The following is a 16,820-nucleotide window of genomic DNA, read 5'->3' on the forward strand; positions in this document are numbered from 1 at the left end:
TAATTTTGCCAATATTTTAAAAGCCTCACTGAGAGTGCTGGTTATTGTTTTACAAAAATTACATGAATTTGTAAGCTTGTGCGCTTAATATAGGCTTACAAACCTTTGTCATGTAGAGGGACAAATTACACAATACAGAGAAAAATAGCGTCATTCGAACTCGTTACCTCCACGCTTTGCCCAGTGTTTGGCGGTTGATACCGCTCGGTCAGGGAGGCCCTTCGAGAATGCTGGAGCAAAGTGACTTTGCATATAAACTTTTAACTCATTCACATGTAGCAGTATCGAGCAGTATCACTCGCCAAAAGCTGTGCAAAACTTGGAGGTAGCGGGTTTGAATCTTGCTGTTACCCTGGATGTATCTTCTTGCTGTCCTTCTCTGTATTGTGCTATCTGTTCTGTTATTGACAAAGGTTTATAAGCCTAAATTGAGCACATAAGCTTGCAAATGTATATAATTCCAATAAACCAATAAACTTCCAATAAATCTTTATTATCATTGTTATCATTTATCTGGGCGCCTAAAACCGTATACGACCCTTTTTCTATACATCTTGAAAATTCAGACTTTAGGGTGACTCAGACTTCAGACTTTTTTACTAGCAATTTGAATGTAAATTGGAGAGAAAAGTAAAATCAAATATTTTGTATTCTGAATAAATATGCATCGCTACAAAATTCGGTAGAAATGGCAGCTATATTATTATGTTCAATTGAACTCTTAAAAACATTAAAGTAAGAATTCTCACTAGCACTAACGTGAATTTACTGCTAGTATTACCCATTTCTAAGCCAAATAGGAATATTGACCAAATTCAGCAGGAAACACATGTTTGGAAATACATTTGTGCCATGTCCGTCTTTAAGAGTGTTTTTATTTCTCATTACTAATAAAAAAAAGCCATTGCAAAATATTTTCCAATGAGATAAAAAAGAACTGTCGATAATAAATGCTAGAAAATATTCGAAAAATTCCACCTGCTGAAACGGTGCATAATTGATTCCATTGTGGAACGTGGGATTTCCCAACTTATATTCCATTTCAACTTGTTCGAAAAAAAAAGTGGACGAATTGGTGTAAACAAAACAGCACAAATGACTCCCACTTTTAAGAAGTTTTGAGGGACGTTACATCATAATCATAGAACACTTTCACTTGGTTGTCCCCCTCCTGAAGAGAACGTTTAGTTCCGTTTGGTCGATACAGCGTGACAAGAAGGCGTTGTCCCTATTTCGTTCTTCTGGGGTGGTTGAGAAGGGAGAAAGTGGTTCCATTCATTCGAACGTTCACTTTCGATGAGTGAAGGAATTGTGTGTTTGAGAACATGTGTTGCTTCGAATCTTGAAAAGGAAAACTCCAGTGAGTATGAGGAGCCGATTTGCTGCTTGGATAACTGTGATAGCGGTAAGTTCTGTTTCTATCAACGTTTCGGTTTTTTATTGCTTTCGATGAAAGTAAATGATATATATTTGTTTGATGTCAGCGTCCGATAGTGTTTTAACCTTATTTACGCCCAACTTTCTGTGCTGTTGAAATAGTAAAAGTGCCCTCCCCCATCAAAATAATGGTGACACATTCTGTTTACCAATGTGTACTAGTAAACATCATACCTGCCAAATTATCCGTTCTCCCAAAAAGAGTCTTCCCTGTGGTAGGGAAATAGCTATTGATGTGTTAATGGCAAATATATAATTCCCTTTCAGATATCACTTAAAACACGATAACTAGCAACAGGGATACCAACTGCTCCGCTTTCTGCGGAATTTTAATAAATTGGTAGCTAATTCATAAGTAAAACTTGAAGAATAAGTGATAATTTCGCCAACTCTTCAAAAGTCTCACCACGAGATGATTGACTTAGAATTGTTCTAAATACTCACTACCAGCCCAGATGGACTCTCAATGATTCATCGGATCTGACAAATCGGAATCAGATAAAATAATGACATTGCTAGTCTAGTATATAGACGATGCCAACATTAATATAGAAGAAATAGTGGCGAAAGAGCATCCAATCTGGACCAATTCCCCCCGAAATAATTGTAACAAGAATCAAGTGAAAATGCTACGATATTGTTACTACGTTAACTATAACATTTTTAGAAAATTCGGAAGCGTTGGCAAGTTTGAAATATACATAATATTTAAAGTCCTCCTGATTTTCACCTCAGGTGTCAATAGTAAGCATCCTTAAGGCTGCAGTGAAAAAGACTATATTAACCCTTTGACATACGAAGACGTCTGGGAGACATCATTTGTTTCATGTGTCAAAACAATAATTAACGTGTCTCTGATGTCTTCAACACATAGATGCCAACTTGCTCCTGACAGCAAATAAATATTTCAAAGTGGTAGTTTATCAATTGTGATTCTTGGTTTAATAAATTCAATTGAGTAGATTTTTATCCACCGCTATTTCTAAATAATTCGTAGACTTATATCATTCACCACTTTGGTTATGTCATGCTATACCTTTTAAAAAGCAAGCAAAAGTAGTCAAATATTTGCAAGATTTAGTTTGTAGTTATTTACCGTTTTATTATTGTTTTGGGGTGTCCGGAGCAGTTGACATCTCTGACAACATTCCGTTGCGAGTTTTTGCTTACAGTGCAATCAAAGATCATTTTTATATCATGATATGTCAAGGGGTTAAGGCTGATCAGTGATAAGACTGTAGGTCGGTCTGTAGCCAACATCAAGGGTAATACGAGGTTTTCACCAGTCACAAAAATGTTCGCAGCATAATTCAAAATTTCCCGCTCCAACTATTGTTTTTAGACTTAACTAATTTTTGACGATTCGAAATCCCCATTGAATCCGAAATTTCGGAATAGGAATTAGTTTTTAAAAAGTGGTAATTAACAGAACCACAACGAGAGGTTTTTGTTTGAATTTCTCATCCACATTAAATATCCTGTAACATTTACCCCATTACGGACTACCATTAAGAAAACACATCGTTTCGCAAAATGATGCCAGAAGTACTTTTATGGGTTATTTATATACTTATTTAGTAGTGTTATAATGTTATTTAGTAGTGGGTAATTTATGCTTCTACTGATTTCATATTTCCTAGTATTTACCTACTTTTTAGCATTCTGATATCATAGTTCCGTAATTAGGTGGGTATTAGCTGGCAGAGTTATCCGGTAGAAGTAATGCATTATTATTGTGATCAAAAATATCCTGTTTCTTAATTAAAAATTGCAAGGATGTAAAAAAAATAGTTACCAGTGATATTGTTTTGAAAATAGTTTGCATGAACGTGATCTTTTGGCAGCATTCACACTACATGCGATTGTCTGTGCGAATGCTTAGAAACTGCATGCAAGACGAACATGCGCGAATCGAAAGCAGCAAGAATACTGCATTATGAGATTAACTGCGCTACCAAGTCATTCACGCCGGAGCTATAAATAAATTTTATGAAAGCTCGACTTGTTATAAAAACTTCTGCTCTGGTTCTGCATTAGAAATTTTTTTTCAAAAATCACAAATTTTGGAAGGTGTGTCTATAAATAAAAAATATCCAGATGGATATTTCACCATAAAATATTTTAGTGTATCTTTTCACCAAAAATGGTGGGCAACTACTGTTTACCTAGCTGGTGTAGAATCAATGGCAGTTTCTGTCGTAGTAAAACACCAAGAATGTTCTTTACACTACTCGGTTAAGTAGCTGCCACCATTTTTTTAAAATTCAGTCATATAACTATTTATAATTGAGTCATAAACACATAAAGAGTCAGAAAAGTGACTTTTACAAGGCTATATAAAGCAAGAATCATTAAATTTGGTTGCATTTATGCACGAATTCTTAAAATAAAATAAGTTTGTAAATCAAATATTTAATAAAAGTTTACAGAGATTTGAGAATTAAAATATAAATATCCTTATAGCACAACTAAAAAAAAAACATACATAATTTAAGGGCGAACTTGAGCTTTTGTAGATGAAACGCAAAATTGAAGACAACAAGTAACTTCAAGCCAACTCGTAATAGATTGTGAACAATTACGGAGGAATCAAAAGCGCGCTAACATTGGAGTTTTCGGAAACGAAAATATTTAACGTATAGTGTGAAGGCACGTGGTAGTAGAGTAAAATGTTTACAATTTAGGTGTTTAGGGCTTTCATACACTCTTTAAATTGTATATGAACACTTGATTTGGTGTTAACTTGAAAAAAAAAAGTATTTATTCGGACAATTTGTGGGTCATTCATCATTAAATTTGGAGAGATGTAACACCACGGTTTCTACAGTATGGTAATATAAATTTGCTTATATCAAGTAGATTTTTTTCTGCTCTTTAGCTTTAGGAGTTTACTTCAGTTACTACTAATCATAGGATATTTTCGTGTTTTTCCTTCCCAAGTAACGCAAATGCGGGATATTTTCATCAAGAAGTCCTCCACAAAGGCAAATTTCTCCAAATACTCGATCCAGAAGTTCTCTTGTCTTCTGGATTGGATTCAAAATTGCAAGGCTGCGGAGTTGAGCATTAGTAGTCGTCAACCCAAAAAATTGGGTCGGCTGTTCAACGACGGTTATGAAAATAAAATATATATTGACTTCCGATCTGAATATAAATATTTATATCGTTAATATTTTGTTGTAGGTAGAAATATCCAGTTTCTGAAAATAATGTAACACTTCTGTTACCACTTATTTCATTTTTGGAAAAAAGGAACCATCTTTTTAAGATGGTACTAGGCATAAGTGGGTTAACATATCACTTTCTCGTAATAATATGTTGAATGTTACACAATTGTTTTACAACCAATAAACAATGAAATTTCATCTGGTGAAAATCTTTATCGTCGTTTGCGTGACCATTTGTTTAACAGAGATTGGGTTTGAGCAAACGTGACTCGATTTTGAAATTCCTGTATTGTTATTTCATCTCCCTCAACGAGAAGACACGTGTTTAGAAGATAATTTAGAAAATCCCTCGTTCCACTAACTGTATACCACTGATTGGTACTGATTTTGTTACAAAGAAACAGAGACTTTTCAATGGTTTTTATTTTAATTTCTAAAGTCGATAATGAACAGGGCTGCTAGATATTAACCTTTTAGTAAAATATTTTAAAAAGTGGTAAACACTTATTAACTAAACACTGATTAAGTTTCAAAATTTTTGGTCATTTTGCAGATATTTTAAAAGTTTTACCACCAGAAAGTTATAACGGAGTGATTATTCATATTAAATTTTGAATCATTTACTTGTTGTGGTGTGGAAAAAAACTTTAAAACAAATTTACAAAAAAAAGAATCATAAATTATAAACTTAGCTTCATACTACTAGAAATTCCCCTACCCCCAAAAGCGTAAAAAGTATACAGCCCTGAATTTTTTTTTTTTTGACTTTTCAGATTTCACTACAAAATTTTTAAAATTCCATTACGAGTGACATTAATTTTTTTAAAAAAAAAATGCTATTACACAGGGTTGCTACAGGGAACCATAAATGTAAAGAGGGGTGATTAGTAAAAATCAAAAATGTGTTAAAATAAATAAAAATTAGCAACTTATGCAAGCACAATTTTTTTAGTTTACTATCAAAGGCGATGGCAGAGAATTTTAAGGTTTAAATATGAATAATTTATAATGCATGTTCTGGTTGTAGTTACGGTGGAATGATTAAATAATTTAATTAAATAAAAAAAAGCATTAAGATTTTGCCACCTTTTTACATTTTTAGTTGCCTGTGGCATTAGTAATTACGAGTATGTTCGTAATTGTTAATAGTTAACTACCATTTTAAATATTGAAGGAAGTTAAAAACTTCTGGATTATGGCAGGGTTAACAAAGGTACATCAAAAATATTTAAGTGGCAATAGTTTTCTAGCAGTCTACCAAACTGGATTGGCGTTCTTCTGATAAAACAGTCGTTAACATTTTTGAAACATTTTTCATTCAATAGATGTAATATTTTTATAAATGCATTAGAGGAACCGAACTATTGCGGTAATCAAAAGAACATTTTTTTAAGAAAATAAGATGCATATTTTCAGATGCTAATTTTACAGTACTCTTAAAATATATTGATAGAGTTGTTATGGTTACTTTTTTTTCTTCGAGCAATTTTTAATGCATACTTTACGAATATCTAATGATGAGACAATTCAACAGAATTAGGCCTATGCTATTGTTAATAACATTTAATATAATTATTTGCCCATTTTTTTCTAATATCTGCTTCCTTTATTAAAGAAGAAGAAAAAAGGGGGGTTGAAAAACTGTATCCAAAACCCCAAGCCATAACACGTTGAATGCCACGCTAATTTTGCATGGCTTGCTCGTCTGTCCACACGGTAAATAACTACACACTAAATTTGCAAATGTTAGAGAGATTTTGCTAGTTTTTAAAAGGTGTTGGATGACATAGCTGAAAAAAAAGTGGTGAATTATTTAAGCCTACGAATTGTTTAGAATTAGTGGTGGACCAAAATCTACTAAATTGAATNATTATGGCAGGTTTAACAAAGGTACATCAAAAATATTTAAGTGGCAATAGTTTTCTAGCAGTCTACCAAACTGGATTGGCGTTCTTCTGATAAAACAGTCGTTAAAATTTTTGAAACATTTTTCATTCAGTAGATGTAATATTTTTTTATAAATGCATTCGAGCAACTGAACTATTGTGCTAATCAAGAACGTTTCTTTAAAAAATAAGATACTTATTTTCAGATGCTAATTTTGTTGCACTCTTAAAATATATTGATAGAGGTTTGGGTTGCTATGGTTACTTTTTTTCTTCGAACAATTTTTAATACATACTTTACGAATATCTAATGATGAGACAATTCTACAGAATTAGGCCTATGCTATTGTTAATAACATTTAATATAATTATTTGACCATTTTTTTCTAATGTATGTTTCCTTTATTAAAAGAAGAAAAAAAGGGGAGTAGAAAAAATGTTCCTAAAATGCCAAGTCATAATATATTAACACGTTGAATGCCACGCTAATTTTACATGGCTTGCTCGTCTGTCCACACGGTAAATAACTACAAACTAAATTTGCAAAAGTTAGACAGATTTTGCTAGTTTTTAAAAGGTTTAGGATGACTTATCCGAAAAAAAGTGGTGAGTTATTTAAGCCAACGAATTGTTTAGAAATAGAGGTGGATAAAAATCTACTAAATTGAATTTATTAAACCAAGAATCACAATTAATAAACTACCACTTGAAAATATTTTCCGCTGTCCGGAGCAAGTTGGCATCTCTGTGTATGCAAATAAAACTATTTTTGTGTGTTCTACATTGCATTAATTTCTTTAAACTATTTTAGTAACGATAATAATATAAAAAAAAATTCTCAATTTACTCGAATTACGTGTTTCTAATAATCCTGGCTTCGCCGGTCAACGGTAACCTCGTGGCGCTACGAGCAAACTCAAAGCCGGTCCCCGGTGACCCCCGTGGCATTCAATGACTTCAGAGATGCCAACTGCTCCGGACACGGCAAAATAAATATTAAAAAAAACGGTAACTAACTACAAAGTAAATTTCACAAATATTTGACTATTTTTGCTTGCTTTTTAAAAGGTATAGCATGATTTAAATATCCTAGTCCTAGTGTTTTGATTTTATTGGGCACCTGGGTTGCGAAGCGACCCCTATCCCATTCATCTAGAATTTTAACACTGTTTTGGCTGAGCATTGAGGTAAGCAGGAAGTGGAGTTGCTTTTATGAATGTTTCAAGCACTTTGCTTGAATAACTAAAAAGGAATCAAGAAATAAAATGAGCAGCTTGCTCTAAACTGTGCTTGTTTGATTTTGGAGTTGTTCAGAATTGTATCAGCATGAGGAAACGTTATTTTCAGAAAGGTTGATGAAATTATTTGTTTTGATAGTTATGATATGAGGCGTCGTAGGTGAAATGTTTAGCTATTGGTCTGTAGTTTTTATCTTTGATATAATTCTCAAATTTAAATATTTCATTAAAATTTGCTGTTTTACATTCTACGGCTTTATTGAAAAAATCTGCGTTTAGCTTGCATATATGCTGTGATAGAGTTGGTATTTTGAGGCCTGTATGTATATTAGTATTCCGGATGAACCAAACTTAAGTATTAGAAAGTGGTAAATTATATAAGACTACGAATTATTTATAAATAGTGGTGGATAAAAATCTACTAAATTGAATTTATTAAACCACGAATCACAATTGATAAGCTATCACTTTAAGATATATATATTTGCTATACGGAGCAAGTTGGCATCTCTGCGTCTTAATAACAGAAGGGAAGATTATTAGAAGACTCGTCGACGCACCTAAGTGCATTAGCAATAATAGTATAAAAAGGGATCTTAAAATTGATGACATCAACGTCTATATAAAAAATTTAAATAAAAATTTCTACGATGAAGCAAAAACCTGTACCACCAGCAATTTTAACTCACTCCTAGATATAGAACTAATTGACGACAACATTAAATTTAGCCCCATCACTGCCTTTTTCCTTAGGGATATGTTGCTCTAGCACACGAACCCCCTCTTCTTCCCATCTCCACTACTCCTCATCATCGATTTATTACTACAGATGAATCGGTTAATGCCGCTTCGCGGCAGCGCACCGAGATTTATGTGATTTCTACCATTCTACCATTGCGTCTTAATAATCTTAGTACATTTATTTCGATTTAAGTCGAAGTATAGTGCTTTTTTAAAACAAAAACTGTAAATACCAGAAAGAAATATACATATTAATACATATGGTATATAATATTTATAATTCCATCGCGTTCAATGCTTAGCATAATCCGTCGGCTCATTGGAGTACTCGAGAACGAGAAGAACTCCATGTTCGCGAGATACACGTACAGCCAGGAACCTAGTTAGGCCACCACTTGTGCTCACATTAAAAATAAATATTACCTTACGGATGGCAACAAGCCAACATTAAGAAAAAAAGTTTAAAACAACACACGCAAAATTTAATCTGAAAATAGCAAATAAGAATGAATGGTATTAAGATGTAAATAAATACATAAATGAATTTAAGAAGACTCACAGAAATCTACCGAGCCACAACCGAAACTACACATAAAATCATAAAAAAGAAACAGTTTGTAAAAATGACTGAGATAAACACAACTCGATTAAAAGTGGAAAATAAAAGATATAGTTTGAATCAATAAACCCCAGTAAAAATAAAATTGTTTATAAAGTATTCATATTTCAGTCCCAATTTAAATAGGGTAGTGTTCATCATCGGTGCTTAATTCGTCTTCCAGTGATCCCTTTATAATAGTTCCAATAATTTGTTCTCTTGTAGTGGTGCTAATCTCGTGTTTTTCGCTGAGTATTAGTTAAAAATATTGGCCACGGAGTGTTCGATATCTAGGACATTAAAAATAGGACATGAAATGTGAAAGATCTCGGAAGCTACCGCAACATTTACAAGAACAAAATTTTTTAAAGTATTTCGATTGTTATCCCCCGAATGAGCCATGGCCAGTAAATATTTGATTCCGTTAGAAATCACCATAAATTGGATTCACCAAAAGAGACAAAAATCACCATAAATTCAACTCACCATGTTAGAAATAAATCACCATAATGAAAAATTTAAAAGTTTGTTTGCTCACATCATATGTATGTCTCCTTCCGCAAATTCATTTTATGTTTTATATTTTTTTTCCTTCTCAAGTTTGGTCTTAATATTGAGTTTTAAGTCTTTAACCTCAAAATCTATCCAAATGGGCTCTCTAACTTTCTTAGTCATAGCGCATGCTTTCTGAATTTCAACTTTTTTTTGTATGAGATTTAATCCAAATAGATTACCTCTAATTCACAGGGCATTACAGGGTTAAAAAGAAGAAACCGCCTTAATTATTTTTATTTTTTTTAAATTAAATTTGGTGCTTTCATATTTGCGTTTACTGGACTACCAATTTTCTATGCTTTTTGGGAAATTTTTGTAAATCGGTGCTGCTTTTAACGTTTTGCGATTTTGAGTTAAAGTAATTTTTCACACCACTATCTGTAAATGATTCAAAAGCTTATATGAAATCCACTTCCACATCACTGTCGGTAAGGCATTTAAAATGTTGGCAAGATCGTCAGAAATTTTAAAAGCTTTAGTTTTAAATTGCCAACCACTCTGTCAAATATTTTGCAAGATGCTTAGTAGTTTATAGCATTGCGTTTAAAACGAAATGAAATATTCACGGAGAAAAGGTGTTTAGATAAGTTTTCAGGTGAGGAAACTTTATGACAAATCAGATTCTACTATGGAGCTAAAGCAAGTAATAAGATCTGTACTTTTATGTGTAATACATGCGTTAGCATAGGTGCTAACTTTCAAGATCTCAGGTGACGATTATAACTAGTAGTTGTAAATGGAGAATTGAATCCACAATTTTTTGCAAAGAAATTTTTTTCCGGTAGCAATTAGAGTATTCCATGGAATAATTATCAAATCCTTTTTTTATTTAGCCTTTTTTTATGTTACTATGGAATTTCTGTAGTTTCAGAAAATATTTTTTCCTCTGGTAAGGTAAATGTATTAATATTTTAAAAAGAGGAATTAAAAGAATTATGCCAAACCCCTACATAAATACTGTAAACAGGTAATATCAAAAATTAAAGAAATGCAGCAAAATTAAAAATACATAGTCGTTCTAACTATGAGTTGTACTCTAGTATCCGTCTAAATTTCATGTTACACTCATATTTCAAAAATAAACATTTAATGCTTTTAATTAGAGAATTCAAGGTATGACCCGATTTACTGAAGCAGTATCGTGCGTTTTAATATGTTCTGTGACATCAATCAATCAATTAGTTCCTTTCTGCTTCGTTTCATCTCATCTGCAGTGAGGCGAGTAATTGAGTGCTATGATAATCACTCCATTTGATGATCAGTTTTCGTTCGCAAGGTCTCGGGTGAGGATATTTTTTCAATGTCTTGTAAATTATTAAGGAAATTTCGATTTGTAGAAAGTAAAAGATTGAATTTAGTTAAATAATTTTTTTTAAATTCTTTTAAATTGGCTTGATTTTTAACTCTAGGATTTTGGATTTCACTAAAGATTCTACTCCTTTATACTTTATATATTTGACTTTCTACGCATATTACTCGAAACGCTTCTCACCTTTCTCTGACTATGAGAAGTTTTTGATGTCATTAACACGTCTGCTGCGCTAGATGCTAAAAAAATTGGTGTAGAAAAGAGTTTCCACTGATATCATTCAAAATATTATGCTTTTTTGAGAAACATATGCTAATTTCCTAAGTGCTATGAGTTCGCCACTGTTGCTCATGACTGTTAGATTAAGTTCAACCCTTCGCCAAAGAATAGGTTCAACCGATCTTTAGTCAGTTCTCTCTATGCATACGCTGAAAATAGCGCAAAACGCAATATGGGGAAAAGTCATAGTTCTGAGAAAATAAAAAGCGTTTGCGGTTTAATTTTTAAATATTTAAAAACTTACTTTAATGCTGCATTATCTGGACTCATAAAAATTTGCAAGAACTAAGAATAAGGCATTTATTGTGATAATTTAAATCTAGGTGGAAAAATGTCGCCAAATTGGCGATTTTTAATAAAAGTCTTACAACTTTTAAAATATTTAAAATATTTATAGCAAAATGGCATTTGTAGTAAAATTACAGCTTCGCTTCAAGAAGGCACTTGGTGGTTTTTTTATTGCAGCCAGCTTTTCTGGATTTTCCGGAAGATTTTATTTCTCTCTTTAATGTGGTAGAAAACTTTTAACATTCATGTTTGACTCTTATTTTAATATATTTGATTCAAAATAATTTTGATTGCCGTTATATTTAAACAGTTTAAACACACATATAGAGGACCAGTTAATTGTGTAACTGGCACTTCAAGACGAAGACCTCCCATACCCACACATGTGACCTATGACATCAGCGCCTGCTAATCTTTATCAGCAAAATGGCGCATTAAAGTGGTGCTAAGTTTCTATACATAAATTAGAATGTTAATTAATGATAAGTTAATTAAATACGGAGCTGTATCGCACATCGAATTAGTTGAAATATATTACTTTTTAGTCTACTATATATTACTTACAATGTCACTTGTAACATACTTCAAACTGTTTTTACCTTACTGCTAAAATAAATCAGGTTGGATAGGATATGAGCGCTACACGGCCCCAGTGTCCACTTTAAGTTCAAGACTAGGATCAGGAAATAATAAAACATTTAGCGTACGCATCAGGTCAGCTTTGATAATTAATCAACTGATTTTTTTAAAATCTTTCTAAAACTTACTACCCATTTTTAATTTAGCAGTTTCCACTTAGTCCGAAATAAAATAAATCGGACTAAAACGGTTTAATTTTCATACGCACAGCTTCCAAGGATTTGAAACTGATAGAAAATCTTCGCAATTTACAAGAAATATTAAGTTTTAATTTATGGTCAAGTTTTATAAGAGTCTGAAAGTTTTGACATGATTTGGGAGAGCAGAGATTATGTGCAAACCTTTTTGTTTCTAAAAAGTGTAGTTTCTACGCATAAAAAAACATTATTAATTTCTCCTATCTCTATTCTATAACTTAAACCTAAAGTAAAGACCCTATACGCAACACAAACTTAAAATAATTGCATAATAAATCAAACTTTATTATATTCTTTTTTATGTTGAATGAAGTTCTGTCATTTCTGTCTCCGAAATGAAATGTATTAAGCTACAACGATAACAGCTTTTCAAGCGACATCATTTTGAAAAGGAGTATTTGGTTTTCTTTAGCGGTTAATGAGAACTTTGTTTTTTCCCTGTAATTCCATGACAAATGTCTTGGTTTAGAACACTTAAAAATCTCCATTTTTCCAAGAAAAAACCCCAATTAATATTTAATTAGAATGATTCATTCTGATTTTCTTTGGGATTTGCTTCTTGGACGTTTCGTTTATAAGGTTATTTAGCTTAATATAACTGTTGAAAATACCGGGGAAGGGTCCCTGTATAATATAAGAGCATTGGGTTCAGAACTATCGGTTAAGTGTATATTAAGTAATGGCCAGCACACCCCTTTTAGGTTACTACTAATAATATGTGGTAATTGCTAAAGATCTAAGTCTTTTTTTATTAAATTAAACAAAATAAAATGAAATAAACCTCTTTGTTACACCACGCAATTAATTTCAACTAATAATAATAATAAATTATATATATATATATATGAATAAAAATTTATTTTTTCTTTTTACGTAATTGAATTTTTTACTACCACGTGTAAACTTTTTAGCCTTAAACTTTAAAACATTAAAACTCAAATATGGTTCTTAGACTTACTTACAATAAGCAGTTAATAAAGCTTCCCTAATTAACTTTAAAAAGATGGTAACAGACGAAACAACATAAAAGAATTTTTAACTTTTTGAAAATCTAGAATTCCTCAAAACTGATCTTTCATGTCTATTCAAGAATGTTTTTCAAATTGCAAAATACCAAATCATGAAAGCAATATTAAAGAGTGACAATGCTATCTGTAGAGTTAATTTAAAAATCATTATCTTTGGTAACTGGACACTTCTCTTGGAGAACACCGATTAGTTAATATGTACCAGGAAAACTAAAATGTTTTCTAAATTAATTATGAATTGAATTTTTGAAGAACCATAAGCATTTTAGAATTTCTAACTGATATTCATAGATTTATGACGTCTAATAAGTTTAATTTAGTATATATTTAAATCAAAAGTAAAATTATAATTATGAAATTAATGCATACGAAACCAATTATTAATTCTTAAAATAAACTCTGAAAAAATAATTTAAAATACCTAAAATATGTACTTTTTCCTCTTTCCAACAAGTTCCTCAATAAGCGTTATTGAGCAACAAGGGCCAGCGCTAAGGATTTCATATTATTAGCCAGTAAATTAGCCAAGTATCAAAAGTATTCGCCAATTTTCGAAAGTCTTCGCCAAATGCAAATCTTAACAATTTTTTATGAATAATATTTTCCCACTGAAAACTACTTTTCGGTAGTTTGTTTCAGGCTTATATTATTTGGACCCAATTCTAATGTTTATTCGGCGCATTTACCGAAAATTACTGTAATCGAATAAAAAATGCTGGTTTGTTCATTTTGATGTAATTTTGAGGATCTAGTTAAATATGTATCTATTCTTTCTAGTGGAAAAAATCATTCGCCAATGCTTTCGCCAAAACCACAATTTTATGCGTCAAATTTTCTATTTTATCGCCTTTGATGAGGCGGCGAATGCTTAGCTCAGGCCCTGAGTATAAATGAAATAATAACAACATAAAACCGTATTTTTCATGGTTGGAGGAATTTTTGAAATGCTCGTGAATTTTTTCCAGTCAACAATATCGAACGTTATTTTTCATTCTCGAGTAAAAAAATGAGTCATTACAAGATAAAACACGCTATCAGAATGTTGTGGGAGAATTTTGATTTATTTCCGGAAGAAAAATCATTCGTTTATTATTCATAAATCGAATAAGATTGCTTGAATATTAAATTCGGAATGAGATCGTTTATTTTCTGTTACGAAAGGGAGCTTTTCAATTAGTGGTAATTTCCGGGTATATTTAAGATAAAACTATTACGGATTTAATATTTTGATTTATTGCTTGTCGGAATCGAACATTTTTAAAACGTTTGAATTAGATCTTGACATACTTCACGCAGAAAGAGAGTGATTCTCTCAATTATTTTTTTATAGTTATCAAATTAAAGTTTTGATAATAATCGCAAAATAGAAAAGGCGTAAGCCTTGATGATGTTTGATTAAATGATCGGATTAGCACGCAAGATACAATTTCAATGGTTTAAGGCCCTAACCTTAAAATGAGACAAAAATAAATAAATAAATTAATTAATTAAGAATAAAACCATGTTAATTAGCACTGTGCTTTTCAGGAGGAGAAAACTTAATTAATAACTATACTCATTTACTTAAAAAAAAAAGAGAAACAGTTTCATATAAACGTTATAACTGTTAAAACAGCTTGGTTGTCATGAATAATTTTATCTTCCAGAAAAAATTCTTAATAATTCTTTAATTATTGTTCTTAATTATAAACTATTAATCAATATTTACTTTTACTTGGAAAAAAATTTGTTAGATATAGGCGTTATATCCGTTACAAAAAGCTTGGTTGTCATTTATATTTCTATCTCCCCGAAGAAAATTCTTAATTATAAATTATTCTTAATTATATAATTACTGTTCTTAATTATAAACTCTTCATCACTATTTACTTTTACTTGAAAAAAAAATTGATGTAAACATTATATCCGTTAAAAAAGCTTGGATATTTTTATCTTCCTGAAAAAAAGTTGATTGAATGATATGATTTACTTTTAAAGATTTGTGTTCCACAGTGGACCGAATGTAAGACCCGGTTTCCAGAAGATCACCAAAGTCAGGCATCACTGGCTAAGGTCAGTGAGCGAGTGGGTGACCACTTTGATCAGCCTGTGAGGGTGTGCGATGTCGGTCTTAGTTTAGCTTTTCTTCCGTAAAGAGCTCGAATTCGCATGTAGTTCACCCAACCTGAACATCTGCACTCGCACCCCAGAGCCCAAAGATCAAGAAAATTGAGATGGATACAGGCCTTGGCCCTCCATGAGCTGTCAAGTAACTAAGTTTAGTTTTTAGTTAGTTGAAATTTTTACACCAATTGAATGTAGTAATTTTAATTGATAAGTAATTTTAATTGATAAGTAATTTAAATTGATAAGTAATTTTAATTGATAAGTAATTTTAATTGATAAGTAATATTAATTGATAAAATCAAAAATGTGAAAAGAATCTGTAGAACGGTTCTTGTAAAATAAATANAAAAAAAAAAAAAAAAAAAAAAAAAAAAAAAAAAAAAAAAAAAAAAAAAAAAAAAAAAGCTCAAATAAATAAATAAAGTTGTCTGATTGGGACCAGATAGCGGTTATCCCCCATATTTTGATAGATCAACAATCCAAATCCGTCGAAAAGGGTGCGTTTATTTAGAGAAAGTAAGTTTTTATGTCTGATTTCGTAACTTAAAATGTCGCCCGCAGTAAACATACATTTGAATTTTGGCATGCGATTGAGTCCCAGTATATAATTCAATTCTTAGATAAAAAGTTATTATTATGTTCCCTTTTTTATTTTCCAAAAATCCATTAAAATTTTAGTGGTTTACATTTTTGTCAAAATTAAGTGGGACTAATTATTAAGTTGTTTCCCAGCGCTTGATAGAGTTAAATAGCAATTTAAAGTACACGACGTGTAAAAATTTAACATATTTATGCCCAACCACAAAAACACCTATTTAAAAAAAAGTGAAACTGCACAGATGTTTTTCGCCAAGTATATATTTTTTTCTGTTGCCAATTTTAAAAAAAGCACTGAGCATTGAAGTCAGGTCTAAAGATAAATCTATATATATATTTCTCTTACACGACACCAAAAAAAGCCTCATTACAACTCCCCGAATGGCAACGTTAGAAAATCGACCAATGATTGCTGCTAAAAATGTCACATGGCAAATCTAGCTGAGGAGGCTCAACATATAGCGCTTTTAAAAATGGAAACAATAACCAGAGTGAGCATTATCAGGTTGTTCAATTCAGATTCATGCCCTAAAAACATGATAATATTTAATTTAAACTGGCTCAACATATAGCGCTTTTAAAAACGGAAACAATAACCAGAGTGAGCATTATCAGGTTGTTCAATTCAGATTCATGCCCTAAAAACATGATAGAATTTAATTTAAACTGGCTCAACATATAGCGCTTTTAAAAACGGAAACAATAACCAGAGTGAGCATTATCAGGTTGTTCAATTCAGATTCATGCCCTAAAAA

At 31.5% G+C, this 16,820-nt stretch overlaps 1 protein-coding gene across 1 annotated transcript in view; it reads left to right on the plus strand.

The window, feature by feature from the left end:
- The first annotated feature begins 1,218 nt into the window (after positions 1–1,218).
- Positions 1,219–16,820, plus strand: part of LOC107443548 (sarcoplasmic reticulum histidine-rich calcium-binding protein-like) — a 50,409-nt gene continuing 34,807 nt past the window's right edge. The window contains exon 1 of the mRNA XM_043045635.2: positions 1,219–1,405. Within this exon, the coding sequence (XP_042901569.1) occupies positions 1,367–1,405 (39 nt within the window). The 5' untranslated portion in view covers positions 1,219–1,366. The remainder of the gene's footprint in view (positions 1,406–16,820) is intronic.

The sequence above is a fragment of the Parasteatoda tepidariorum genome, chromosome 2 (assembly GCF_043381705.1).
Source record: "Parasteatoda tepidariorum isolate YZ-2023 chromosome 2, CAS_Ptep_4.0, whole genome shotgun sequence".
NCBI lineage: Eukaryota > Metazoa > Arthropoda > Arachnida > Araneae > Theridiidae > Parasteatoda > Parasteatoda tepidariorum.